Below are 19,082 nucleotides of genomic sequence, written 5' to 3'. Positions count from 1 at the left end.
AAATGCCAGCCTGCTCTCCCCGTGACAACTTGTAGCGCATTCCATTGTTTAAATATAATTTAATACTGGAGATTAAAATGGCGAAATGACGAAGATATAGTAGAGACCTCTTTTGGAGCCTTAGTATTTCAGAGGTCAGGCAGGCAGTGCATGTCTACGGGAGACTATTTTCCAGGCAAACAAGATTTGTTGCTGGCATCTTCCCTACACCTTGTCAAGGTCACTACAAAAGTCAAGACAAATAGGGCTGCAAGACGGGCTCAGGAAGGCTATGTACTTTGCAATGAAGAGTGCTAAATGAAGCACTGCTTATTCCGGTGTGGAGTTAAAGCTACATCTGTATTCAGTTGGGAATTGAGTATCGATATTCAATTAGTGCCTTGGATGTCTACTGTGGATGAAAGCTTCAACTTGTTTGGAGGGGAAAAAAGGGGGAAAAAAGGATGAAAGGAAAGAAAGAATGGAGAAAGCTAGGAAAGCATCTTTTTTTTTAGCTGAGGATCGAACCCCGGGCCTTGCGCTTGCAAGGCAAGTGCTCTACCATTGAGCTAAATCCCCGACTTCCCCTACCCCCCCAAAAAAAGGAAAGCACCTTCTAATAGTAGTTAGGGGGGGAAGTATGAGAGGGTACTCAAGAAACCCAATCAACCTAACCCCAGCAATCCCTGGCTCAGCCAGCGTCCGAGCTGGGGGCGCTGCGCGGGGGAGCCAGCAGGGGGCGCCCTTCCCGTTCCTGCCCCGTGGCTCTGGCAGCCGCCCCCTCTATCGGTCCTGACGTCCGAGCCCCCGCCTCTTTCTCGCGGGCTTTCAAAGGGCGCTCGGGGCAAGCCGGCCCTGAGCTCGGCTCTGTCGTCACCTGCCCGCCGCCTCGGGCTCTCGGCACGCTCCGGGTCCCTCTAGCTGCCGTCCGTCTCCTCGGCGGCAGGTGCCGCGGGGGACAGACAGCGCTTCAGCTTCGAAGCCAGCAGCCCCGCGGGCCAGTCACATGGAGGGCAGCGGCGGTGGCGGGCCGGCCCCAGCTGAAGTGCTGGAGGAGGCAGGGGACTTGCCCCAGGGCAGCCTGCCGCCGGGGCCCGAGGGCGCGGCGGAGCTGGCGGGGCCCGAGGGCGTGGACGCCCCGGGCTGCGAGGCTGAGGGCGGGCGCGGGCCGCGTCGGGCTCTGCGGGCTGTATACGTGCGCAGCGAGAGTTCCCAGGGGGCGGCGGCCGGTGGCCCCGAGGCCGGGGCTCTCAAGTGCCTGCTTCGAGCTTGCGAAGCCGAGGGCGCCCACCTCACCTCCGTACCCTTCGGGGAGCTCGACTTCGGGGAGACAGCCGTGCTCGATGCCTTCTACGACGCAGGTGAGGGCGAGTAACCCCCTTGATTCCCACCTCCCTCCAACTGTCCTCGTCCTCTCCTCGCAAGCCCTGCCACCCCTCCACTCTTCCCTGGCCCTCTCCTGCAGTCCCCCACTTCCATCCTCCCACCGTGGACGCTGAGGACAAATCTCTGCCTCCTGGACAGGGTCGAACAAGTAAGGAGCCCTTTGAGAGAGAGAGACCACAGGCACTTAGACCCATTTCATCTTGTTTGTTTGTTTTTTATAATAGCCAACAATCCACACTAGCGCCTAAGACAGTGGTTCTCAACTTGCGGGTCAGGACCCCTTTGGGTCACATAACAGGTGTTCACATTCCAACTCATAACAGTAGCAAAATTACAGTTATGAAGTAGTAATGAAAATAGTTTATGGTTGGGGGGTCACCACACCATGAGGAACTGTATTAAAGGGCTGCAGCATTAGGAAGACTGAGGACCACTGAACTAAGATGATCTTGGACCTGTTGCCCAGTTTGTTTTCTCCTGGCATGTCCCCAATGCAAGCTACTTATTAGAATCATCTGGGAGAGCTGTTGTTAAAACTCGTTAATTTAGGTAAGATGGTTCACCCTTCTAATCCCAGGAGACAGAGACAGGAGGATTCCAAGTTCAAGGCCAGACTCTGCTACGTAAGGAGTTTGGGGCTAGTCTAGGCTACAAAGTGAGACCTTGTCTGAATCAAGCAAAACAAAATCTCCTTGTCCATCTCAGACCAGTGACATCCACTGTGTGGCCTTGGGAGTGTTTAATTCTTCCACGTGATTCCATTCCAAAACCAGGAAGTGGCAATTACTGCCTGACATGCATGTGTGTGGTGACTCTTCTTAATGCTCTTTTAAACACTCACAGACCTATAGCGGGGTGTAACCTACCACTATATGGCTTTTTAATCTCAAAATGTAATCTCGTGCTAGACTAAGACACTGTTCCAGACTCACTGTAGTGAGTGTGACATAACCATCCAGCTTTTGAGTCACCGCTTTGAGTTGACAACAGTTTCTTCCTGTGTAGAATGAATTCTTACCTGCCTGTTTTGTTTTCCTTCCTTAACCTTTGGGACAAATTTGTGGAACCTGGATGGCATTCATAAGCCTCGTGTGTGTGACAGTAATTGCTGGGGGATGTTTGTGCCTTAGTTTCTCCACTGGTCAAATGGAGTAACAGTGTCTACCTTAAACCTGAGTCTTTGAGCAGAGACTTTGGGAGTTGTTTTCAAACAGTGTTCACGGCGTGGTGTTATAGCAGGATAAGTGTCTTAGTTGTGTATGTAAAACTCAGCACTTTTGCATGGTTGGCAGGTTCTACCATTGAGCCACCCTCGCACCCACTACTCCCTAAACGCCAATCAGTTCGACTCCTTGTTTACTGGAGGCAGCCCGGATATAGCTTTTCTTTCTTTCTTTCTTTCTTTTTTTTTTTTTTCACAGCAAATGGCCAAACCCTCTCCCATCTGGAAAGAGGTGGGGCATCAGGCTTGTTCAAACAAGTGGCAGCTGGACCCATTGAGCACACTCTTTTGACATTTCTGACCATGCTGAGTATACTCTTGAGCACCACATCTTTTCAGAGAAGTTGTTCAGGAGCCCACTTCACCTAGAACTACTTCATTTTCTCGACTTTTATTCACTCTGCTCCCAAATGGAGTTTGACCATACTCTTTGAAAGCTGGGGTGAGGGGTGGGAAGAGAGAAAAGGGGGGATCTGTGGTTGGTATGTAAAGTGAATAAAAAATTTCTTAATAATAAAAAAGAAAGAAAGAAAATAATTAAAAAAAAGGCAAAATGTTCTTTGGGCCATTGTGCACAACTCTCCTCTCCTGCCTGCTGATAGCAAGTTGAAACATTTGTGTGCAGTGTCTGCTTTTCTTGGCCTAGTGGGTATGTTTACATGCCTGTGTGGCACATTTTCACTGGGTCTCCAGGCTCCTTTGAACAGACTGGCCATGACAGCTCAGACATGAAACCTGAGCAGCCAGAGCATCACCTTTGCTTATTCTCGGTTCACACTATTGACTTTTGCCTACACTATGAATCTCCTTTGATTATCCTTGCCCTTGTTGTGAATAACTAATTTCTGTCAATGCCCCTGCAGTAAGTGGAGTTCTTATTAAACAGATGATTTCCACGTCCCTGCCTTCTCTTGGCTTCCTGATCACCACTCTCACAAGCTTTTTGGCATTTTCCACCAAATGTTTTGTAAACACCTCTAAAACCATGATGTTCAGTTGACTAGCCTCTGGCCACATGTAGCCATTAACATTTAAATTGGTTTAATTGTAGTAAAATATGATCTGTAGAGTCAGAAGAGCCCCATTTCAAGTGCCGAGTATGGGTGGCGATCTGCTTTTCGTGGGATGGCAAAGTTATAGAATGTTTTCCTCATGTGAAGGTCTCTTTAACAATGCCGTTCTAGAACAAGAGTAGTGAGGGAGGGCAACTATTGAACTGCCCCAAGTGTCTTGTGGGGGAACCATAGAGGTGTGACATTAGACACTTCCTGTCTTCTGTTCTCATAGCAACTCAACGGTGGGTTTGATTGTGTTCTTATACTGTTTTATGTCGCCCCATGTGGGGTGTGTGCGTGTATGTTAGATTTTTGTATCATCAGTAAAAGGTTGATTGGAGGAGCTACAGGAAAGCTACAGGCCAATGGAAAAATCTAAAAGAACTCACACTGGGGCTGGAAATGTGCCTTAGTGGCACAGCACCTGCCTAGCATACATAAGGCAGAATATTGGAAAACAAAAGAATGTAATGCTGGATACACTAAGTTGGAAACCTTGGCAATAGAATGGAAATTGAATGCTAGCAATACTAATTATCTTTTTGATTATTCACGACTATTTAACTATGATTTTTTTAAAAAAAACAACATAGCAGAAGATTAAAGGTGAGCTTGTTACCCTGAAACTGCCTGGCTCACTCTGCCCCTGTTGGAAAGAGTGGCCTGATGTGCCACCATATTTTTATTCACTCCAGGATCCCTACTTCATGAGTCCCTGCCCAGACATCAGCTGTTTCTGATGGACCAGGCCTTTGGTGGTCCTTTCCTGAGCTACCTCCTTTCTATGTTGCTGTTACTGTTACTCACTCAGCATTAAGCCTGGATGCTCCTCAACCCTTAGCCATGTGGAAAGAAACATTGCAGCTGCAGATTTTAACTGAACCATGGCTGCTCACCTTGAGTGCATTCTAAATAGAGAGATTTGTGAGCTGGTCCATTGCTTTACTGGCTATATAGTATTTGTTACCAGGGAATATGTATTATTTTTGATTCCCAGTAGTCAACTTCCAGTTTTGGTATATATGCCATAAACATTTAAAGCCCTCTGTGTATCAGGCTTTGAGATAGGTGCTATTCAAATCCCAGTTAAATAGTACAGTTGGAGTAGGGCTAGCTAAACTTATACAGGGTATGCTGGAAAAAATCATGTTTCCTGGTACTTTGGGCAGGGTTTGAGCTATTGGGTGTGACAAGGCTTGGCATAAATGCCTGGTGGGTGGTGGGGCTTGATTTTGTGGTTGGTGGGGGAGGGAGTTGCAGGACTTGGAAGTAGATTTCATTCTGGCTTTGAGGGCAATCTGAGAGGGTAGCCTATAGGGCAGTCAGAATTGGACTCAGGAGAGGAAAAGAGAAGGTGCTTTTGATAGCTGATGCCCTTTCTCATTCTTAAATTATTTTTATCATGGAAAATTTCAAGCATGTACAGAACCAAGCTTCAGTAATTATTAACATCCTGACTTTCCTTTGATACCAAGGATTGAACCTAGGGCCTTATACCTGCAAGGCAACTGTTATACCACTGAGCTATAATCCCCACCCCTCATTCTGTTATCTTGTCCTAACCCATTCCCTACCCAAACTGTTACTATATATGCTACATGTGCAAGACAAAAAGTGTAACTCAAACTCTGTCACCATATAGAAGATTGTGTCTTTCCACCCATGTCTCCTCCCACTTCCCTTTCCCTTCACTCCATTCTAGATGCCAAGAAATGGCTGATTTTCCAGCACTGTAGAGCTGAGCTACATTTCTTGGAGTTTTCTATAAATAGATTCATGTATCTTTTGTGGCTTCATTCACTCAGCATGATGTTTCAGAGATTCACCCATATTATTACATGGCAATTTTTTCTTTTTTAATGCTAAGTACTATTCCATCATAAGAATATGCTACAGTGGCCAGGCAGTGGTGGCGCAAGCCTTTAATCCCAGCACTCAGGGGCAGAGGCAGGTGGATCTCTGTGAGTTCGAGGCCAGCCTGAACTATAGAGTGAGTACCAGGAAAGGCACCAAAGCTGCACAGTCTTGAAACCCTGTCTGGAAACCTGCCCCCATCACCCTCACCCCCACAAAAAAAATATGCTACAGTTGCCAGGTGTGGTGGCAGCAAGTCTAGCCAATTAATGAGCTCAAACTCCAAGTTCAGTGAAAGACCCTGTCTCAAAAATTAGAACAGTTAAGGAAGATACATCAACCTCTGATCACTGCATGTGCTCCCATATGCACAAGGGCAGGCATAAACACACACAAGCAAATATATTCAGACCATTCTCCTGTTAATGAACATTTGGGTTGCTTTCAGTTTGAGGCTATTACAAAGAAAGCTGCTAGAAACATCTGTGTCTTTTGTAGACTAGTGTTTTTACATTCTTCTTGAAATACCTAGGAGTGAAATGGCTAAGTTCAAAAATTAGCATTATTTTCAGCTAGTTAAGGGATTTATAACTTTTTATCTAAAGTGGTTATACTATTTTATATCTCAGAAAAAATGCATGACAATTTCATATCCATACCAATACTTTGAAGTGTTGCTCTTTTAAAATTTGAGCCGGGTGGTGGTGGTGGTATATACCTTTAATCCCAGCACTTGGCAGAGCCAGGCGGATCTCTGTGAGTTCGAGGCCAGCCTGGGCTACCAAGTGAGTTTCAGGAAAGGCGCAAAGCTACACAGAGAAACCCTGCCTCGAAAAACAAACAAACAAACAAAAAATTGGCTTTTTTAGTGAGGAACGTAGCAGTTTCTCGTTGATGATTTAGTATGCCTTACCTAATAATTAATGACACCGTACACTTTTCTAGGTGATGTTTGTAACATGGACACTTTTCTCTGTGAGGTATCCACTGAAGTCATTTACCTATCTAATGGTTGTTCCCTTGTTGAATGTCAGCTCTTTTTATATATTTTGTGTTTAAGTGCTTTGAGCCCTGAGCGTCTCCCATGTTATGGCTTGCTGATTCATCCATTTGTTGGTGCTTTTGATGATGCAGTCTGATTTAGAATATCTTTTGATGTCTTTTTATGCCTGCATGCCTAAAACACCTTTCAGGTTTTCGTTGTGCAGATAGTGGTCCATGTATTCTTCTGAAAGCTTGCAGCTTGCACTTTTACATCTCAGAGTTATCTCAAATGAAATTGACATTCTGAGCATGACACCCTGGCTTAAAAACTTTTTGGCCTAAGATGAATCTAACATTAGGAGGCTGGCAACAGAACTCTTGTGTTTCCTTTCTTCTCATCCTTCAAAGACTCACAAGTCCAGGTTCTTTAAGCTAAGGGCCTGTCTGCCTTGTGAAGAAAAGTCTGCCCAAACAGATCAACATGCATCCATCCTATCACAGTGGCCCACTGACCCTTTGAATGCCTGGGCTTCTGCATCAGAATTTGAACGTCTACTCTATTATCTGTTGGCTGAATGTATCTGAGTCTTGTTAAAATAAATGCCTCCAAATAAATTTCAGTGCCTTCAATTGAGCAACTGTGTCCTACCAGTTAACTCTGTACCATTCCTCGCCAACTCCTGCCACTGCTTTGGGGTATAGTGTATTGCTTGGTGCAATCGAGGTTCGGATCTGAATCTCCTAAACAATTGTCATGAAGTATGGTCTCCTGCAGTTTTTATGGAAAGATTCCTGAGTTTTGATGATTAAAGGTTGCACCTGCACTCCATTGTCTGTTCTGTGCTTAAGAAAAAGATACCCAATTCAGCTTTGAGGGTGCTCTTTCTGTTCCTTCTTAATTGAGAGACAACATATATAGAAAAGGTAGATAAGTTTGCCTGATTTTGCCCTTTTTATAAGTATAATTTTAGTTTGTACTTTTACATGTCTGGCTCCTTGTGTTTACTCTTCATTTGTAGGCTACTTGTATGACATCAGTGTGGCCATAGCTTATTCCTTGCGATTTCTCTGTAGTACAGTGGTTCTCATCCTTCCTAATACTATGTCCCTTTAATACATTTCCTCATGTTGTACTGACCCTCCACCATAAAATTATTTTTGTTGCTACCTCACAATTGTAATTTTGCTACTGTTATTAATTGTAGTGTAAATATGTGTTTTCTGATGGTCTTAGGTGACCCCTGTGAAAGGGCCATTTGGACCCCAAAGGGTTTCGACCCACAGGTTGAGAACCACTGCTATAGTATTTCAGTACAAGAAGATGCCACAGGTTATTTTCTGTTATAAAGAAGCATTTGCGTTGGTTCTGAGATAATCATGAATAGTGTTGCCATTATGAATATTCTAGGTTTTTAGACAACTTTATTGAGATATAACACACTTATTTCAAGTATAAAGTTCAATCGGTTTTAGTATATTCACAGTTGTAAGCATTACCATTGTCTAACTTCCGGCTATTTCTGTTAGCCCTCACATAACAACTAACTCTTGTAAAACCACCTGGCATCTAGTGAGAGTTACATTAATCCTTTCTAAGGCCAGTGTCCCCAGCAACCTAGCCACTTTATATTAGGACCCAGCACTTACAGGGCCTACTATCTTTATACCACCACACTGGATATAAAATATTCCAACACATGAACCTTTAGGGATACAGTCAAATCATATATAAAACCATGGCTTCCAAATATTCATTATATGAACTGGGAGCAATTACCATTTTTAAGTTTAGAATAGCTGTTGGATTTTCTTTAGATTTTGTAAGATCCAAATTTCAAACCATGTTAGATGGGTTTTTTAAAAAATGTGTTCTGTCTCCTGAGAATGAGAATTCTCTATCTAGAATGCTGCTTGTTACTAAGATACAGCTAAGTCTTTGTAAAGCCTATGACTTATAGATGTATGGCCAATACAAATAATAAGCACTGTACATTCATTGTACAGTGGAAATCAGATATGAGAAAATACAATGAATCTAGAAGAGGTAAGGACAAAGAATGATAGTTTCATATCCAGCAGTGAGTCACCAGCACCAAATGAATTCAGTTGCCTTTAAAGGATGTGGAGACAGATGCCAGTGAGGAAACATAAAGCACAGAATAGGCAAAATCAGCAGTCATGTAAAAGTCCTGATGTTTAGTGATCTTGAAGGAACAATTGATTTTCTTAAGTAGAAGATCACAGCATGATTGTTGAGGAGGTAGATGTAAACTCTTCGAGTCCTTTCCCATTGACTGACACTTCAGTGAGACAAATAGAGAAAAACATCAATCTAGGACCTGTTTCCTATGAGTTTGTCATTGTAAAAGAAAAGCTTCCTGTACCTTTTCATGGTTGGTGGCATTTGGCAATAGCACATCAAACCCAGCTCTGCTTTAAAATATCATGTATTTCAAAAATGATGCAACATACTTCTTGAATGAAGAGATTGTGCTTAGAAAACCCTTCTAAGAAATAAGGCCCCCCAAATGTCCTCTTACTAAAACAGCAGAAATCTAAAAAGACACTACCATGTGATGAAGAGGAAAACATTGAAGCAGTATGTGTAAGGGAAGCCAGAGTAGGGACTGTGGAAATGTGATAGCATGGGTAATAATGATGGTATGGGCACTACTTGAACTTCAGACTAGCTTCAAGTATAATTTGGCACATTGTTGTTCTGCATTGTTAATTGGAAAAGCACATGCATGTGCAAAAGACAAAATGCCTTAAGTCATGCCATGCTGTGCTTTATAAATATTTCACTGTGAGTAAAAGGAAATTAGACACTATGAGTCTGTTCACCTTGGTGGGCACACATAGTTCGCTTATATATGATTTATTTTGGTCTTAAAAATAAATACTGGGAGGCAAAAGATGGGTGTTTCTTGATGTGTCCCTACTCTTCACCTTTCTTCCTCCTAATTAAATCTGAATAGCCCCAAGCAGGTTAACCCATCTGATGATAGCACTCAGTAAAGATGTGCTGACCTCTCGACACTGAATTGGTGGGTTAGCACTTTCTGCTTCTTACAATATTGGAAAAATAGTTTAAATGACACTTCACAGCATTCTTAGTACTGGTCTGACCTGAAGTTTGTTGGAAATGAAGAACAATGATAAAGAAATATCTTATAATAGTAGAAGTCAGTAGACATGGCTTCTGTTCAGTAAAGGTGAGCTTTTTATTTTTAAGGCAGTTTTAAGGGGACCAGCATTACCATATGTCCAATTAGATTTTTAAATGTCTGTGACAGGAAACTTATTCTGAACTCTAGCTCTTTGTTTAGAGGGGGAAAGCCCTCTTATTTACAATGGTTTTTTATTTTGGTTTTCTACTGGGAAGAAGATAGGCTTACAGACAACCTGGAATGTATTGAAAGACTGGCATGAGCCAGCATGAGCACACAATGACTTTGTGGTAAATCATTTGCTATCATATCATTAACTAATGCCATGATGCGTAAATTCAGTACTTTTAAACCATACTAAAAAGTAGGGTTTTGTTTGTTACCTATAAAATAGTTAACAAAAATGTTTAAAGGTCAGGCATGGTGATGTACTTACTCCTATAATCTTATTATCTATGGGAGTGGAGAAAGGGGGTAGGGAGTTCAACATCATTTGTTGCTACATAGCAAGTTCAGGACTAGCCTGTGCTACATGAGACCCTGTCTCTTAAAAACTAAAGCAAAATTATGTTTAAGACCGATCAAATGGTCTTTTTAAACTGACGATGTTACCCAAGCATATAATGTGCTTGGATCAAATCCATCCCTTATTTCCTCCCTGCAATTCCTCTGCTATCCCCAACTGCTTTTCTCTTCTCACCTTATATGCTTCTTTTGTTTTAAAAACACCCCACTGGGTCTGTTTAGTACTTGCCTGTATGTGCATGGGGGTAGGGCCATCTACTAGAGCATGGGTAGCCTCTCAGGGGCCACATTCCTAAAGAAAATTAACTCTTCCTTCCCAAGCAGCCATCAATCACCAGAAGTGTCTTAATTAGTGGGCAAAGGACAGGTAGAGCCCCTCCCCCGTCCATGCTGGAACTTTGGCTGCCTTGATCTTCAGCAAGCTTTATCAAAAGTTTTAAGAATTTAAAGGGTTTTAATGAATTAAAATCCTATATATTTCATCTTCCTTCACATTAACACATTTAGGAATAATTATAATCAATAAAACGCAGAGGGGTACTTACTTCTTCAGTCATGAATTCAGACAATATCCTCTTAGTTTAGCTTTGAACAGGAGCCTTGGCTTTTTGCATTCTCTGATGGGAAATCACTTTCTAAAGAGAGTTAAACTGCACTACGTAGGAGTGTGTGCATGCATGCCTGCCTCATGACTAGGGAAGATGGGATATGCTATATAGTCCCCCCCACTCCCACCCCCCATGGCTTGCCTGCATCACTAGGAACTAACTGGAAGGAACTGGAAGGTAATGGTTGCTAAGTGCACAGAATGCATTTGGTAATGAAAACTGTTTCTCTCTTCCTTTTTAATCTGTGATCTGTTTACCTAAGATTTAGTCTGGTTCATAAATTGTCCTGATCCCAGGTAGCTCAGTTTTAGAAAGTGAGTCAGGAAAGTAGCCTCACCTAGGCACTGGCCAGCCTAAGAGTAAGGGCCAGAAAAGGTGGGTTTGAGATGTCTTTGTTGTGCCCTAGTTAAGTGACCTTGGGAACTCTGTTAATAGCTTTGTGCTTCATTTCCCCCACCTGCAAAGTGAAGCCAGCCCTTTCCCTACCTGTCTTCTGCAGGGCTGCTGACACTCAGCTGAGATGTCTAGAGGGATTTTCCATGTGGCAAAGCATATGAATGTTGTGATAAGTAATGCTCTGAAGGGATTGTCTCTTTTTCTCTCTCCATTTTTCTCCTCTTCTTAGTTGTTTGTGGTTTTGTTGTTTGTTCATTTTTGTTTTGAAATGCAGTCTCACATTGAAACCTAGGCTGATCCGGAACTCACAGCAATCCTCCTGTCTCTTGACTCTTCAGTGCTGAGATTACTTGAATTGGTGGACTGTAGCATGAATCTTAAAGGTACTTATTAATAAAATCAAACCTGAGGCCAGGTATTGGAGTGAATGCGGGAAGATCAGAGAAGCAGAACAAGCCACAGCTACCTTACCTCACCAACTCCTCAGCTGATCCTGTTTCCTCAGACTGGAAGCCTCTGAGTCCTCATCCACAATGAATCTCAGCTTAATTGTGCTATTCGAAAGTCTAAAAGCTTAACCAGCCAAATGCTTAACTAGCTCTGGTTCCTGGTTTTCACGCCTTATATATCTTTCTGCTTTCAGCCATCACTCTCTGGGATTAAAGGCTCTCTTTCTGGGATTAAAGGTGTGAGTCACCATGCCTGGTTGTTTCCAATGTGGCCTTGAACTCACAGAGATCCGCCTGGCTCTGCCTCTCAGTGCTGGGATTAAAGTTGTGTGCTACCACTGCCTATCCTCATGTTTAATATTGTGGCTATTCTGTCTCTGACCCCAGATAAGTTTATTAGCATGCACAATATTTCAGGGAATACAATACCACCACAGTGGACTCTTAAAAAAATTGCAGCCGGGCAGTGGTGGTGCACGCCTGTAATCCCAGCACTTGGCAGGTAGAGGCAGGCATATCTCTGTGAGTTCAAGGCTAGTTTGGTGTACATAGTGAGACCCTGTTTCAATTTCTTTTTTTCAAATTTGAAATGCTTTTATTATTGAACATGGAATTGCTTAGAATTTGGAGAGGGGGTGATTATTGAGACCGTTTTACTGTGTAGCTCAGGCTGACCTAGAATTTGCAATCCTCCAGCCACTGTCTCCTACATCTGAATTCCTTCTTGAATAGTGGTAGTCACCTATATAGTTTTAATTGGTACTGGAGAGTCTCTGTCCAAGACCTGGATAAAGACACAGAAGGCCACCTTTCTGGAGGTGGTGAGGCCAGTATCCAGATACCAGTGCAGAATATTGAAAGGGGACAGAAAGGAAAGAATTTGTGTTACCAAATGAAAACTTAACTCGCTTAGCAAAAGTCCACTCCATCAAGTTCAAGATTGCCTATAGAAATGAACTGTGTAACTTAAGGACTATCTTTCAGCTCTATACTCTGCCTCTTCCCACCACACTCTTTTCCTTTTTTCCCCTTTACTTCCTATTCTCTAATTAATGTTAGTAGTCATCGTGGCCTTGGAATTAGCATCATTGTTGCCACTTACAATAGCTCACTATGAAACACTGAAATTTAATTTTGATAAGTAATAGAGTCCAGGGGAAAATCAGGTAGGCAGAATATCTAATATACTCTGCTGTTATTTTTTACTCTGTGCATATGTCTGCAGGGAACAGAATTATCTATCCATTTGAGATAAAGTGACCCAACTGAGTTGTAAAGTATTTTCTCAGCATAGACGTTTGCCCTTTTATTAGCGATAAACTCTTAACAGGTAAATTTTAATACGACAGACTCCTGCATTAAAACCTCTTATGACTATTTTAAAATAAATAATTTTAAATTCGTCATAAGAGACATTAATAGTATTATTTTTTTCTTCAAGTTCTCATCCTTCAGCCATACATCCTGAAATCTTTAGGAAGAAAATAATATGGCATCTAGTATTTGCTCAAAAGAATATAGAAGGGGATGGGGTGGGTGGTAATAGAGATAAAAGGAAGCTGGTTATAATTTGTGAGATGAGGATCATTGGAATTTCCTTACACCCTGCATGTGTCCATAATAAAAAGGTTTTCAAAAACCTTACCAGAGGCTCCTCATTTCATCAAGGTAGAATCCAGTCCCCATGGGATGCCTTTGCCACCTGTTACCTAGTAACCCTTCCAGATTCATCTCCAAAGGTGTTCTGGCTCCCATATTAACATTGCATCCAGTCCTGCCTCTAGCCCTTTGCACTTTCTTTTCTTCTTAAAAAAACACTCTTCCCTCCCATTTTACCCTCCATTAACACTCCAGTTTAGTTTCATAAATCTTACAAATTCCCAGGTAGCAGATAACATTACTTCTTACTCCAGGCTTCTGTTAACTGACCCCTGCCCAAGTATGGCTGAGGACCTTACTAAGGGGTACATCTATCTATCACTGGGCTTCCCCCAACTTATTAGTTTTTAGCACAGAAACTCTTTCTTTCGGTCACCTGCCTAGTGTTTCTTTCTCTCTCTCTCTCTCTCTCTCTCTCTCTCTCTCTCTCTCTCTCTCTCTCTCTCTCTGTGTGTGTGTGTGTGTGTGTGTGTGTGTGTGTGTGTGTGTGTGTGTATTTGTGGGGGGAAGTGCCTGTGCATGTCATGTATGTGAACGTGGAAGACAGAGGTCAACCTTGGGTGACATTCCACAGGAACTATGGACCTTGTTTCTTGAGACAGAGTCTTCACTAGGACCTTGAGTTTACTGATTAGGCTAGGCTTGCTGGCCAGTTGAACCAGGTATCAACTTGTCTCTATCTAGGCATGCACTACCATGCCTAACATTTTATGTGAGTTCTAGGGTTCAATCTCCGGTCCTCATGTTGTCACAACAAGCACTTTACCAGATGAGCTATCTCCTCAGTCCCTGTACTATAAGAGCTTTTTGAGGAAAAGGATTATGCCCTGTTCACACCTGTATTCTTCATGCTGAGTATATGCCTGGCATGCAGGTGGTAGTAAACTTTTCAGAGAATCAAAGGCCCACTCAGGGCTTAGGGACACTTGACCTTGGGTCTCTCAGTGTCTCAGTGTAGAACCAGTGGTGCTTGGAGCTGATATGACTTTACTTTCTACCTTGTTTTCTCCTGCCTTGAGCTCTAGTTATGTTTCATCAGGACTTTCGTGGACTTTTTGTGAGACACAGCATTGCAAGCATAGGTTTGAACACATTTTTCTGTATTTCTACTCATATGACGAGGAAGCTCCCACCAGACATGGAGCTTTTGCATCACCACCCCCACCACCCCACCCCTGCTTTGAAAATCACAGGCTCTGAAAAGGCAACCAGTACTAGGAGGCACTTTTAAATATGCTGGCAGTTGATGCAACCAGTTGCTCCTCTACTATGAATAGATCTCTACTACAGGACATAACTTCAGGGAGCATTTTTATGCCCAAGGTGAACCAGTAGCCATGATAGAGGAATGCTAATTGCAACACCTTGAAATAGGAAATAGAAAAACTGATGAAAATCTCCATTTGCAGACTGGGTAAAGAAATTGTGATTTAATCATCATGCAATGGAATTTTATACAGAAGTTAAAGTGTAAGAACTAGACTGAGACAAATTGGTTGAATCACATCAAACACTAGAAAGTCAAAAAATGTGTCAACTATGATAGTATTAATCGATATAAAGATATACAAAACAAAACAATATATTGTATTATAGTCTATTCAGGCTGCTGGAACCAAATATCAGAGCCTAGGTAGCACACAAATATCAGATTTCTCTCTCCATTCTGGAGGCTGGGTACCAGCAAATTCCATGTCTGATGATAGTCAGCATTTGTCCAGGTATCCTCATGGGGTAGAAAGAACAACTTAACTCTCTGGAGCCTCATAAAGAGGACACTAATTTCATTCATACGTATTCAACCCTGATGACATCATCACCTGCCAAAGGCACTATCTCCAAATGCTGTCAAATTAGGGGTTCGATTTCAATACATGAATTTTGTGGGCATGTAGACATTTAGCTTATAGTGTACACATACAAAAGCAGGTAGTTTTCTCTGGTGGACTGGAGGAATATATGGGGGTCTGACTTGTGCTTGAATGCTGAGCACATGGGTTTTACTGCATTATCTTTCATTAATAGGTACATGTTTTAGCAAGCTTTCTTGTTGGACTTTCTTGAACTGCCAGCCCGAAAATAATGACCCAGGGACTTGTCATTAATTATGAAAGCTTGGCCTTAGCTTAGGCTTTTTTCTAACTAGCTCTTATAACTTAATTAACCTTTTTCTTTGAATCTACATTCTGTCACATCAGTTCCTGTCCTCTATCCTGTATGTCTGACTTGTTCTGTGTCCCATTGGTGACTCCCATGCACCTAGATTCATCCCTCTGACTTCCTCTCTTTCTGCCAGAAGTCCCACTTATACTCTCCAGCTCAGCTATTGGTCATTCAGCTTTTTATTATATCAATCACAGCAACACATCTTCACACAGTGTACAAATGTTCTGCAACATGGGGTTTTGTGTATCTATTTCATAAGAAGAACCACCACTGAAAGCAAATGTGATGGCAAGTTCTAAGTGAGAACATATTCTCAGGACTTAAGCAAGGAAAACAAGACAGGTATAGTGTCACATACCTTTAATCCCAGCACTTGACAGACAGAAGCAAGCTTACCTCTGTGAGTTCCAGGCCATTCAGGGCTACATAGTGAGACCCTGTCTCAAAAATGTGTGTGTGTGTGTGTGTGTGTCTGTGTGTGTGTGTGTGTGTGTGTGTGTGTGTGTGTGTGTGTCTGTGTGTGTGTGTCTGTGTGTGTGTGTCTGTGTGTGTCTGTGTGTGTCTGTGTCTGTGTGTATGTATATATAATGTGTGTACATGCACCTATTTACACACACGTATACTCATGCATATATCTTCATTGTTTCTTAAAAACTTTTAGCCGGGCGGTCGTGGTGAATGCCTTTAATCCCAGCACTTGGGAGGCAGAGCCAGACGGATCTCTGTGAGTTCGAGGCCAGCCTGGGCTACCAAGTGAGTTCCAGGAAAAAGGCGCAAAGCTACACAGGGAAACCCTGTCTCAAAAAAAAAAATTATATTTTTCTTTTACAATTTATGGAGGTCATCCTAATTAAATCATTCCCCACTTCTACCTTATGTAAAAAGATGATTGTAGAAATACAAGTAGAAGAATTAAGTACACAGATCACCTCAGCCCCCTCACAACTCTTGTCTCCTTGTTCATCCCAGATGTTGCCATCGTGGACATGAGTGATATCTCCAGACAGCCTTCTCTTTTCTACCATCTTGGAGTCCGAGAGAGTTTTGACATGGCTAATAACGTAATTCTGTACTATGATACTGATGCCGACACTGCTCTGTCATTGAAGGTAAGGAGCATTGTTTACCTTCCTTTGGATACTTAATTTATGTCCAGTTGAAGTATAACCTCTAGCACTGGAGGTTCAAAAATGTACTAAAGAATTGCTTATAGAGTTTTCTCTTTCACACCACACCTTCTAGCTTCCACAGAAGACTCCTTGGTGGCTGTGTGAGCATCCTTGCTATATTAAACTTTTGCAGGCATTCAGTCTTAAGGAAGTAGAAGCAAAATATGTTAGTTTCCACTGATGTAAACACACGGCTATGAGTGCCTTCATGGGCTGCTTGAACCAAATCTACACATTATAAAAATTAGTTCTCAACTTGCATATGTAACCATATGAAGATACCTAATGGTTACCAAAATGAGCAAAAAATTAGCATAAACATAATCAGTATTTCATTTATTTTCCTCTAATCTGAAAGCAAAGCTAAACTGTGGAAACCTGTATGTTCCTGCACAACTCAGTAATTATTGAGAATTTCAAAAATGTGGTTTTTGAAAGCTTCATCCTAGCTTTCTTGGATGGTATAATACTTTTAAAATGTTTATATTAATAAAATGTAAATTTCTATTCAGAATTATTCTGAACTTTATCTTTTATTAATAGTGTTGAATATCTTAGCAGTAGCTGGGATATCCTGGTCTATGTGAAATCATTTTAAGAGTAATATATTAGTTTGTTTACAGCAGCACCTCTCAACCTTGACTGGCCCTTTAAAATCACCCAAAGTAAATGCCCCAAGGCCCTGGTCACACCCAGATCAGTTATATCACAGTCTCTGAGGGTGGGGCCCAGAAATTTTTTTCTTTTAAACTTCCCACATATCCAACCAGGGATGAGAACCAGTGGTTAAGAGAGTTGGACTTCACAGACATTATTCCTAAGTGTTCAGCTCCCTCAGCACTAAAAATCATGAGCATATATAGCAATACAATTTGATACCAAAGTTGAATGTTTGTATTTCTTGAGATTTAATATTAAACCAGATTTTTCTGGTTTCTACAGTGATTAGAGAATCTTTCCTGCAAGAAATGCTACCTGTTTCAGATGTATAACCTGTATATAGTAAATTTTACACACCCTTTACCTAAATATGTACTATGTAAATAGAGCTCAGGACTCTATTGTGCAGAAATTATTCATATGACTAAGAAAAGAAACTTTTGTCAGCATAATTTATATTGTGGAAGTTTCCAGAGACTTTAAACCAATCTAAGTTATTATAGATCTGTATATGTGGACTTCTATTCACTAAATAAATTGTGTTTAGAAATTATAAATATGAAAATTTTGATTGTTTGTATTTTGAAAAATATGAAGTTAGAATATATTTTCTTAATTGTGTACATCTTTCCTCAACTGTGTCTTAGCAAATAAAACTCTGTGACCTAGATAAGTTTTGTTTTTTTTTTTTTACAGTTGTGGAGGTTGCAAATTTTTTAACAGTACAACTATTTCCTAAAATGGAAATGACTAGCCATTTGTACACCAAAAGCAGGGAACTGAAGTGTTACCTGAAAACAGAAATGTCACAATTTTTAATACTTGTTTTATATGGAAGGCATTTAGTTGTGTATTCTTTTTAAACAAGTGTCAGGTTTCAGTGTAAAAATGTTACAATCAAGGGCTGCCTAGTCATCATGCTAAGTTAACAAATACTGTTGTCATTATACTTTGAACATGCCCAGCCAGCTCTAGTGTGGGGTCAGGACTACTTTGAACAACACTCTTCTGTGAGAAGGCTGAGTATACATGGCCTGAAGCCTTCTTACTAGTCCATTCAAGAAAATGTTCAAAGTGCAGCATAGCCCAGTGCTTTACTTACTGTCTTCTCTGGCAAGGAACCAGGGCACCAAGCACCTCAAAGTGAGCTCTTAAACTGTATATGAATAAATACATATAAGAACATTTTATAATTATCCCCTCCCGATATTTGCAGAACTAACCAATTATGATCAGTTTTCCTTCGCATCTGAATGTTGCAGGTTGAGTTTCATTCTATTTGAAACTTTCAGAAGGTAAACCAAATGATTAATCCATTAATATGGGGATACTACTGGCTTGTAAGAATTGACTTTAAAATTTATATTCATATTTTCTTTTTCTTTTCAGGATATGGTTACTCAGAAAAACATAGTAAGTATTTTAAGATTTTTTTAGCCATATTTATATAAATTAGTAAAATGCTCGACTGATGATCTTTCAGGTTGTAAGGAGATTTTTTAAAATATTCTTATTTATTTTGCATACGTATGACAGGGTGATAGGGACATGCACCATGGAGTGTATGTTGGAGTCAGTGCTCTCTTTCCACCATGTGAGCATCAAGCTTAGTGGCAAGTACATTTACTGGCTGAACTAGCTTACTAGCCTACACAGGTGACTTCTTTTTAATCATACCTGTTGATTTTGATTATAAAAAACCAACTAGAAATTACTTGTCCTACAACTCAGTTGGTAGTTCAGGAGCCACTCAGCCATTCAAAGAGTGGGGCAAAAGGTCAGGTCAGGCAAGTATGTGTT

General features: G+C 41.5%; 1 protein-coding gene across 1 annotated transcript in view; it reads left to right on the top strand.

The window, feature by feature from the left end:
• Positions 1 to 985: 985 nt before the first annotated feature.
• Positions 986 to 19,082, top strand: part of Map3k15 (mitogen-activated protein kinase kinase kinase 15) — a 132,599-nt gene continuing 114,502 nt past the window's right edge. Inside the window, exons 1-3 of the mRNA XM_036175586.1 lie at positions 986 to 1,340; positions 16,423 to 16,562; positions 18,672 to 18,695. Of these exons, the coding sequence (XP_036031479.1) occupies positions 986 to 1,340; positions 16,423 to 16,562; positions 18,672 to 18,695 (519 nt within the window). The remainder of the gene's footprint in view (positions 1,341 to 16,422; positions 16,563 to 18,671; positions 18,696 to 19,082) is intronic.

The sequence above is a fragment of the Onychomys torridus genome, chromosome X (genome assembly GCF_903995425.1).
Source record: "Onychomys torridus chromosome X, mOncTor1.1, whole genome shotgun sequence".
NCBI lineage: Eukaryota > Metazoa > Chordata > Mammalia > Rodentia > Cricetidae > Onychomys > Onychomys torridus.
The sequence above is the reverse complement of the archived record's forward strand: the minus strand, read 5'-3'. Positions and strand labels throughout refer to the sequence as shown.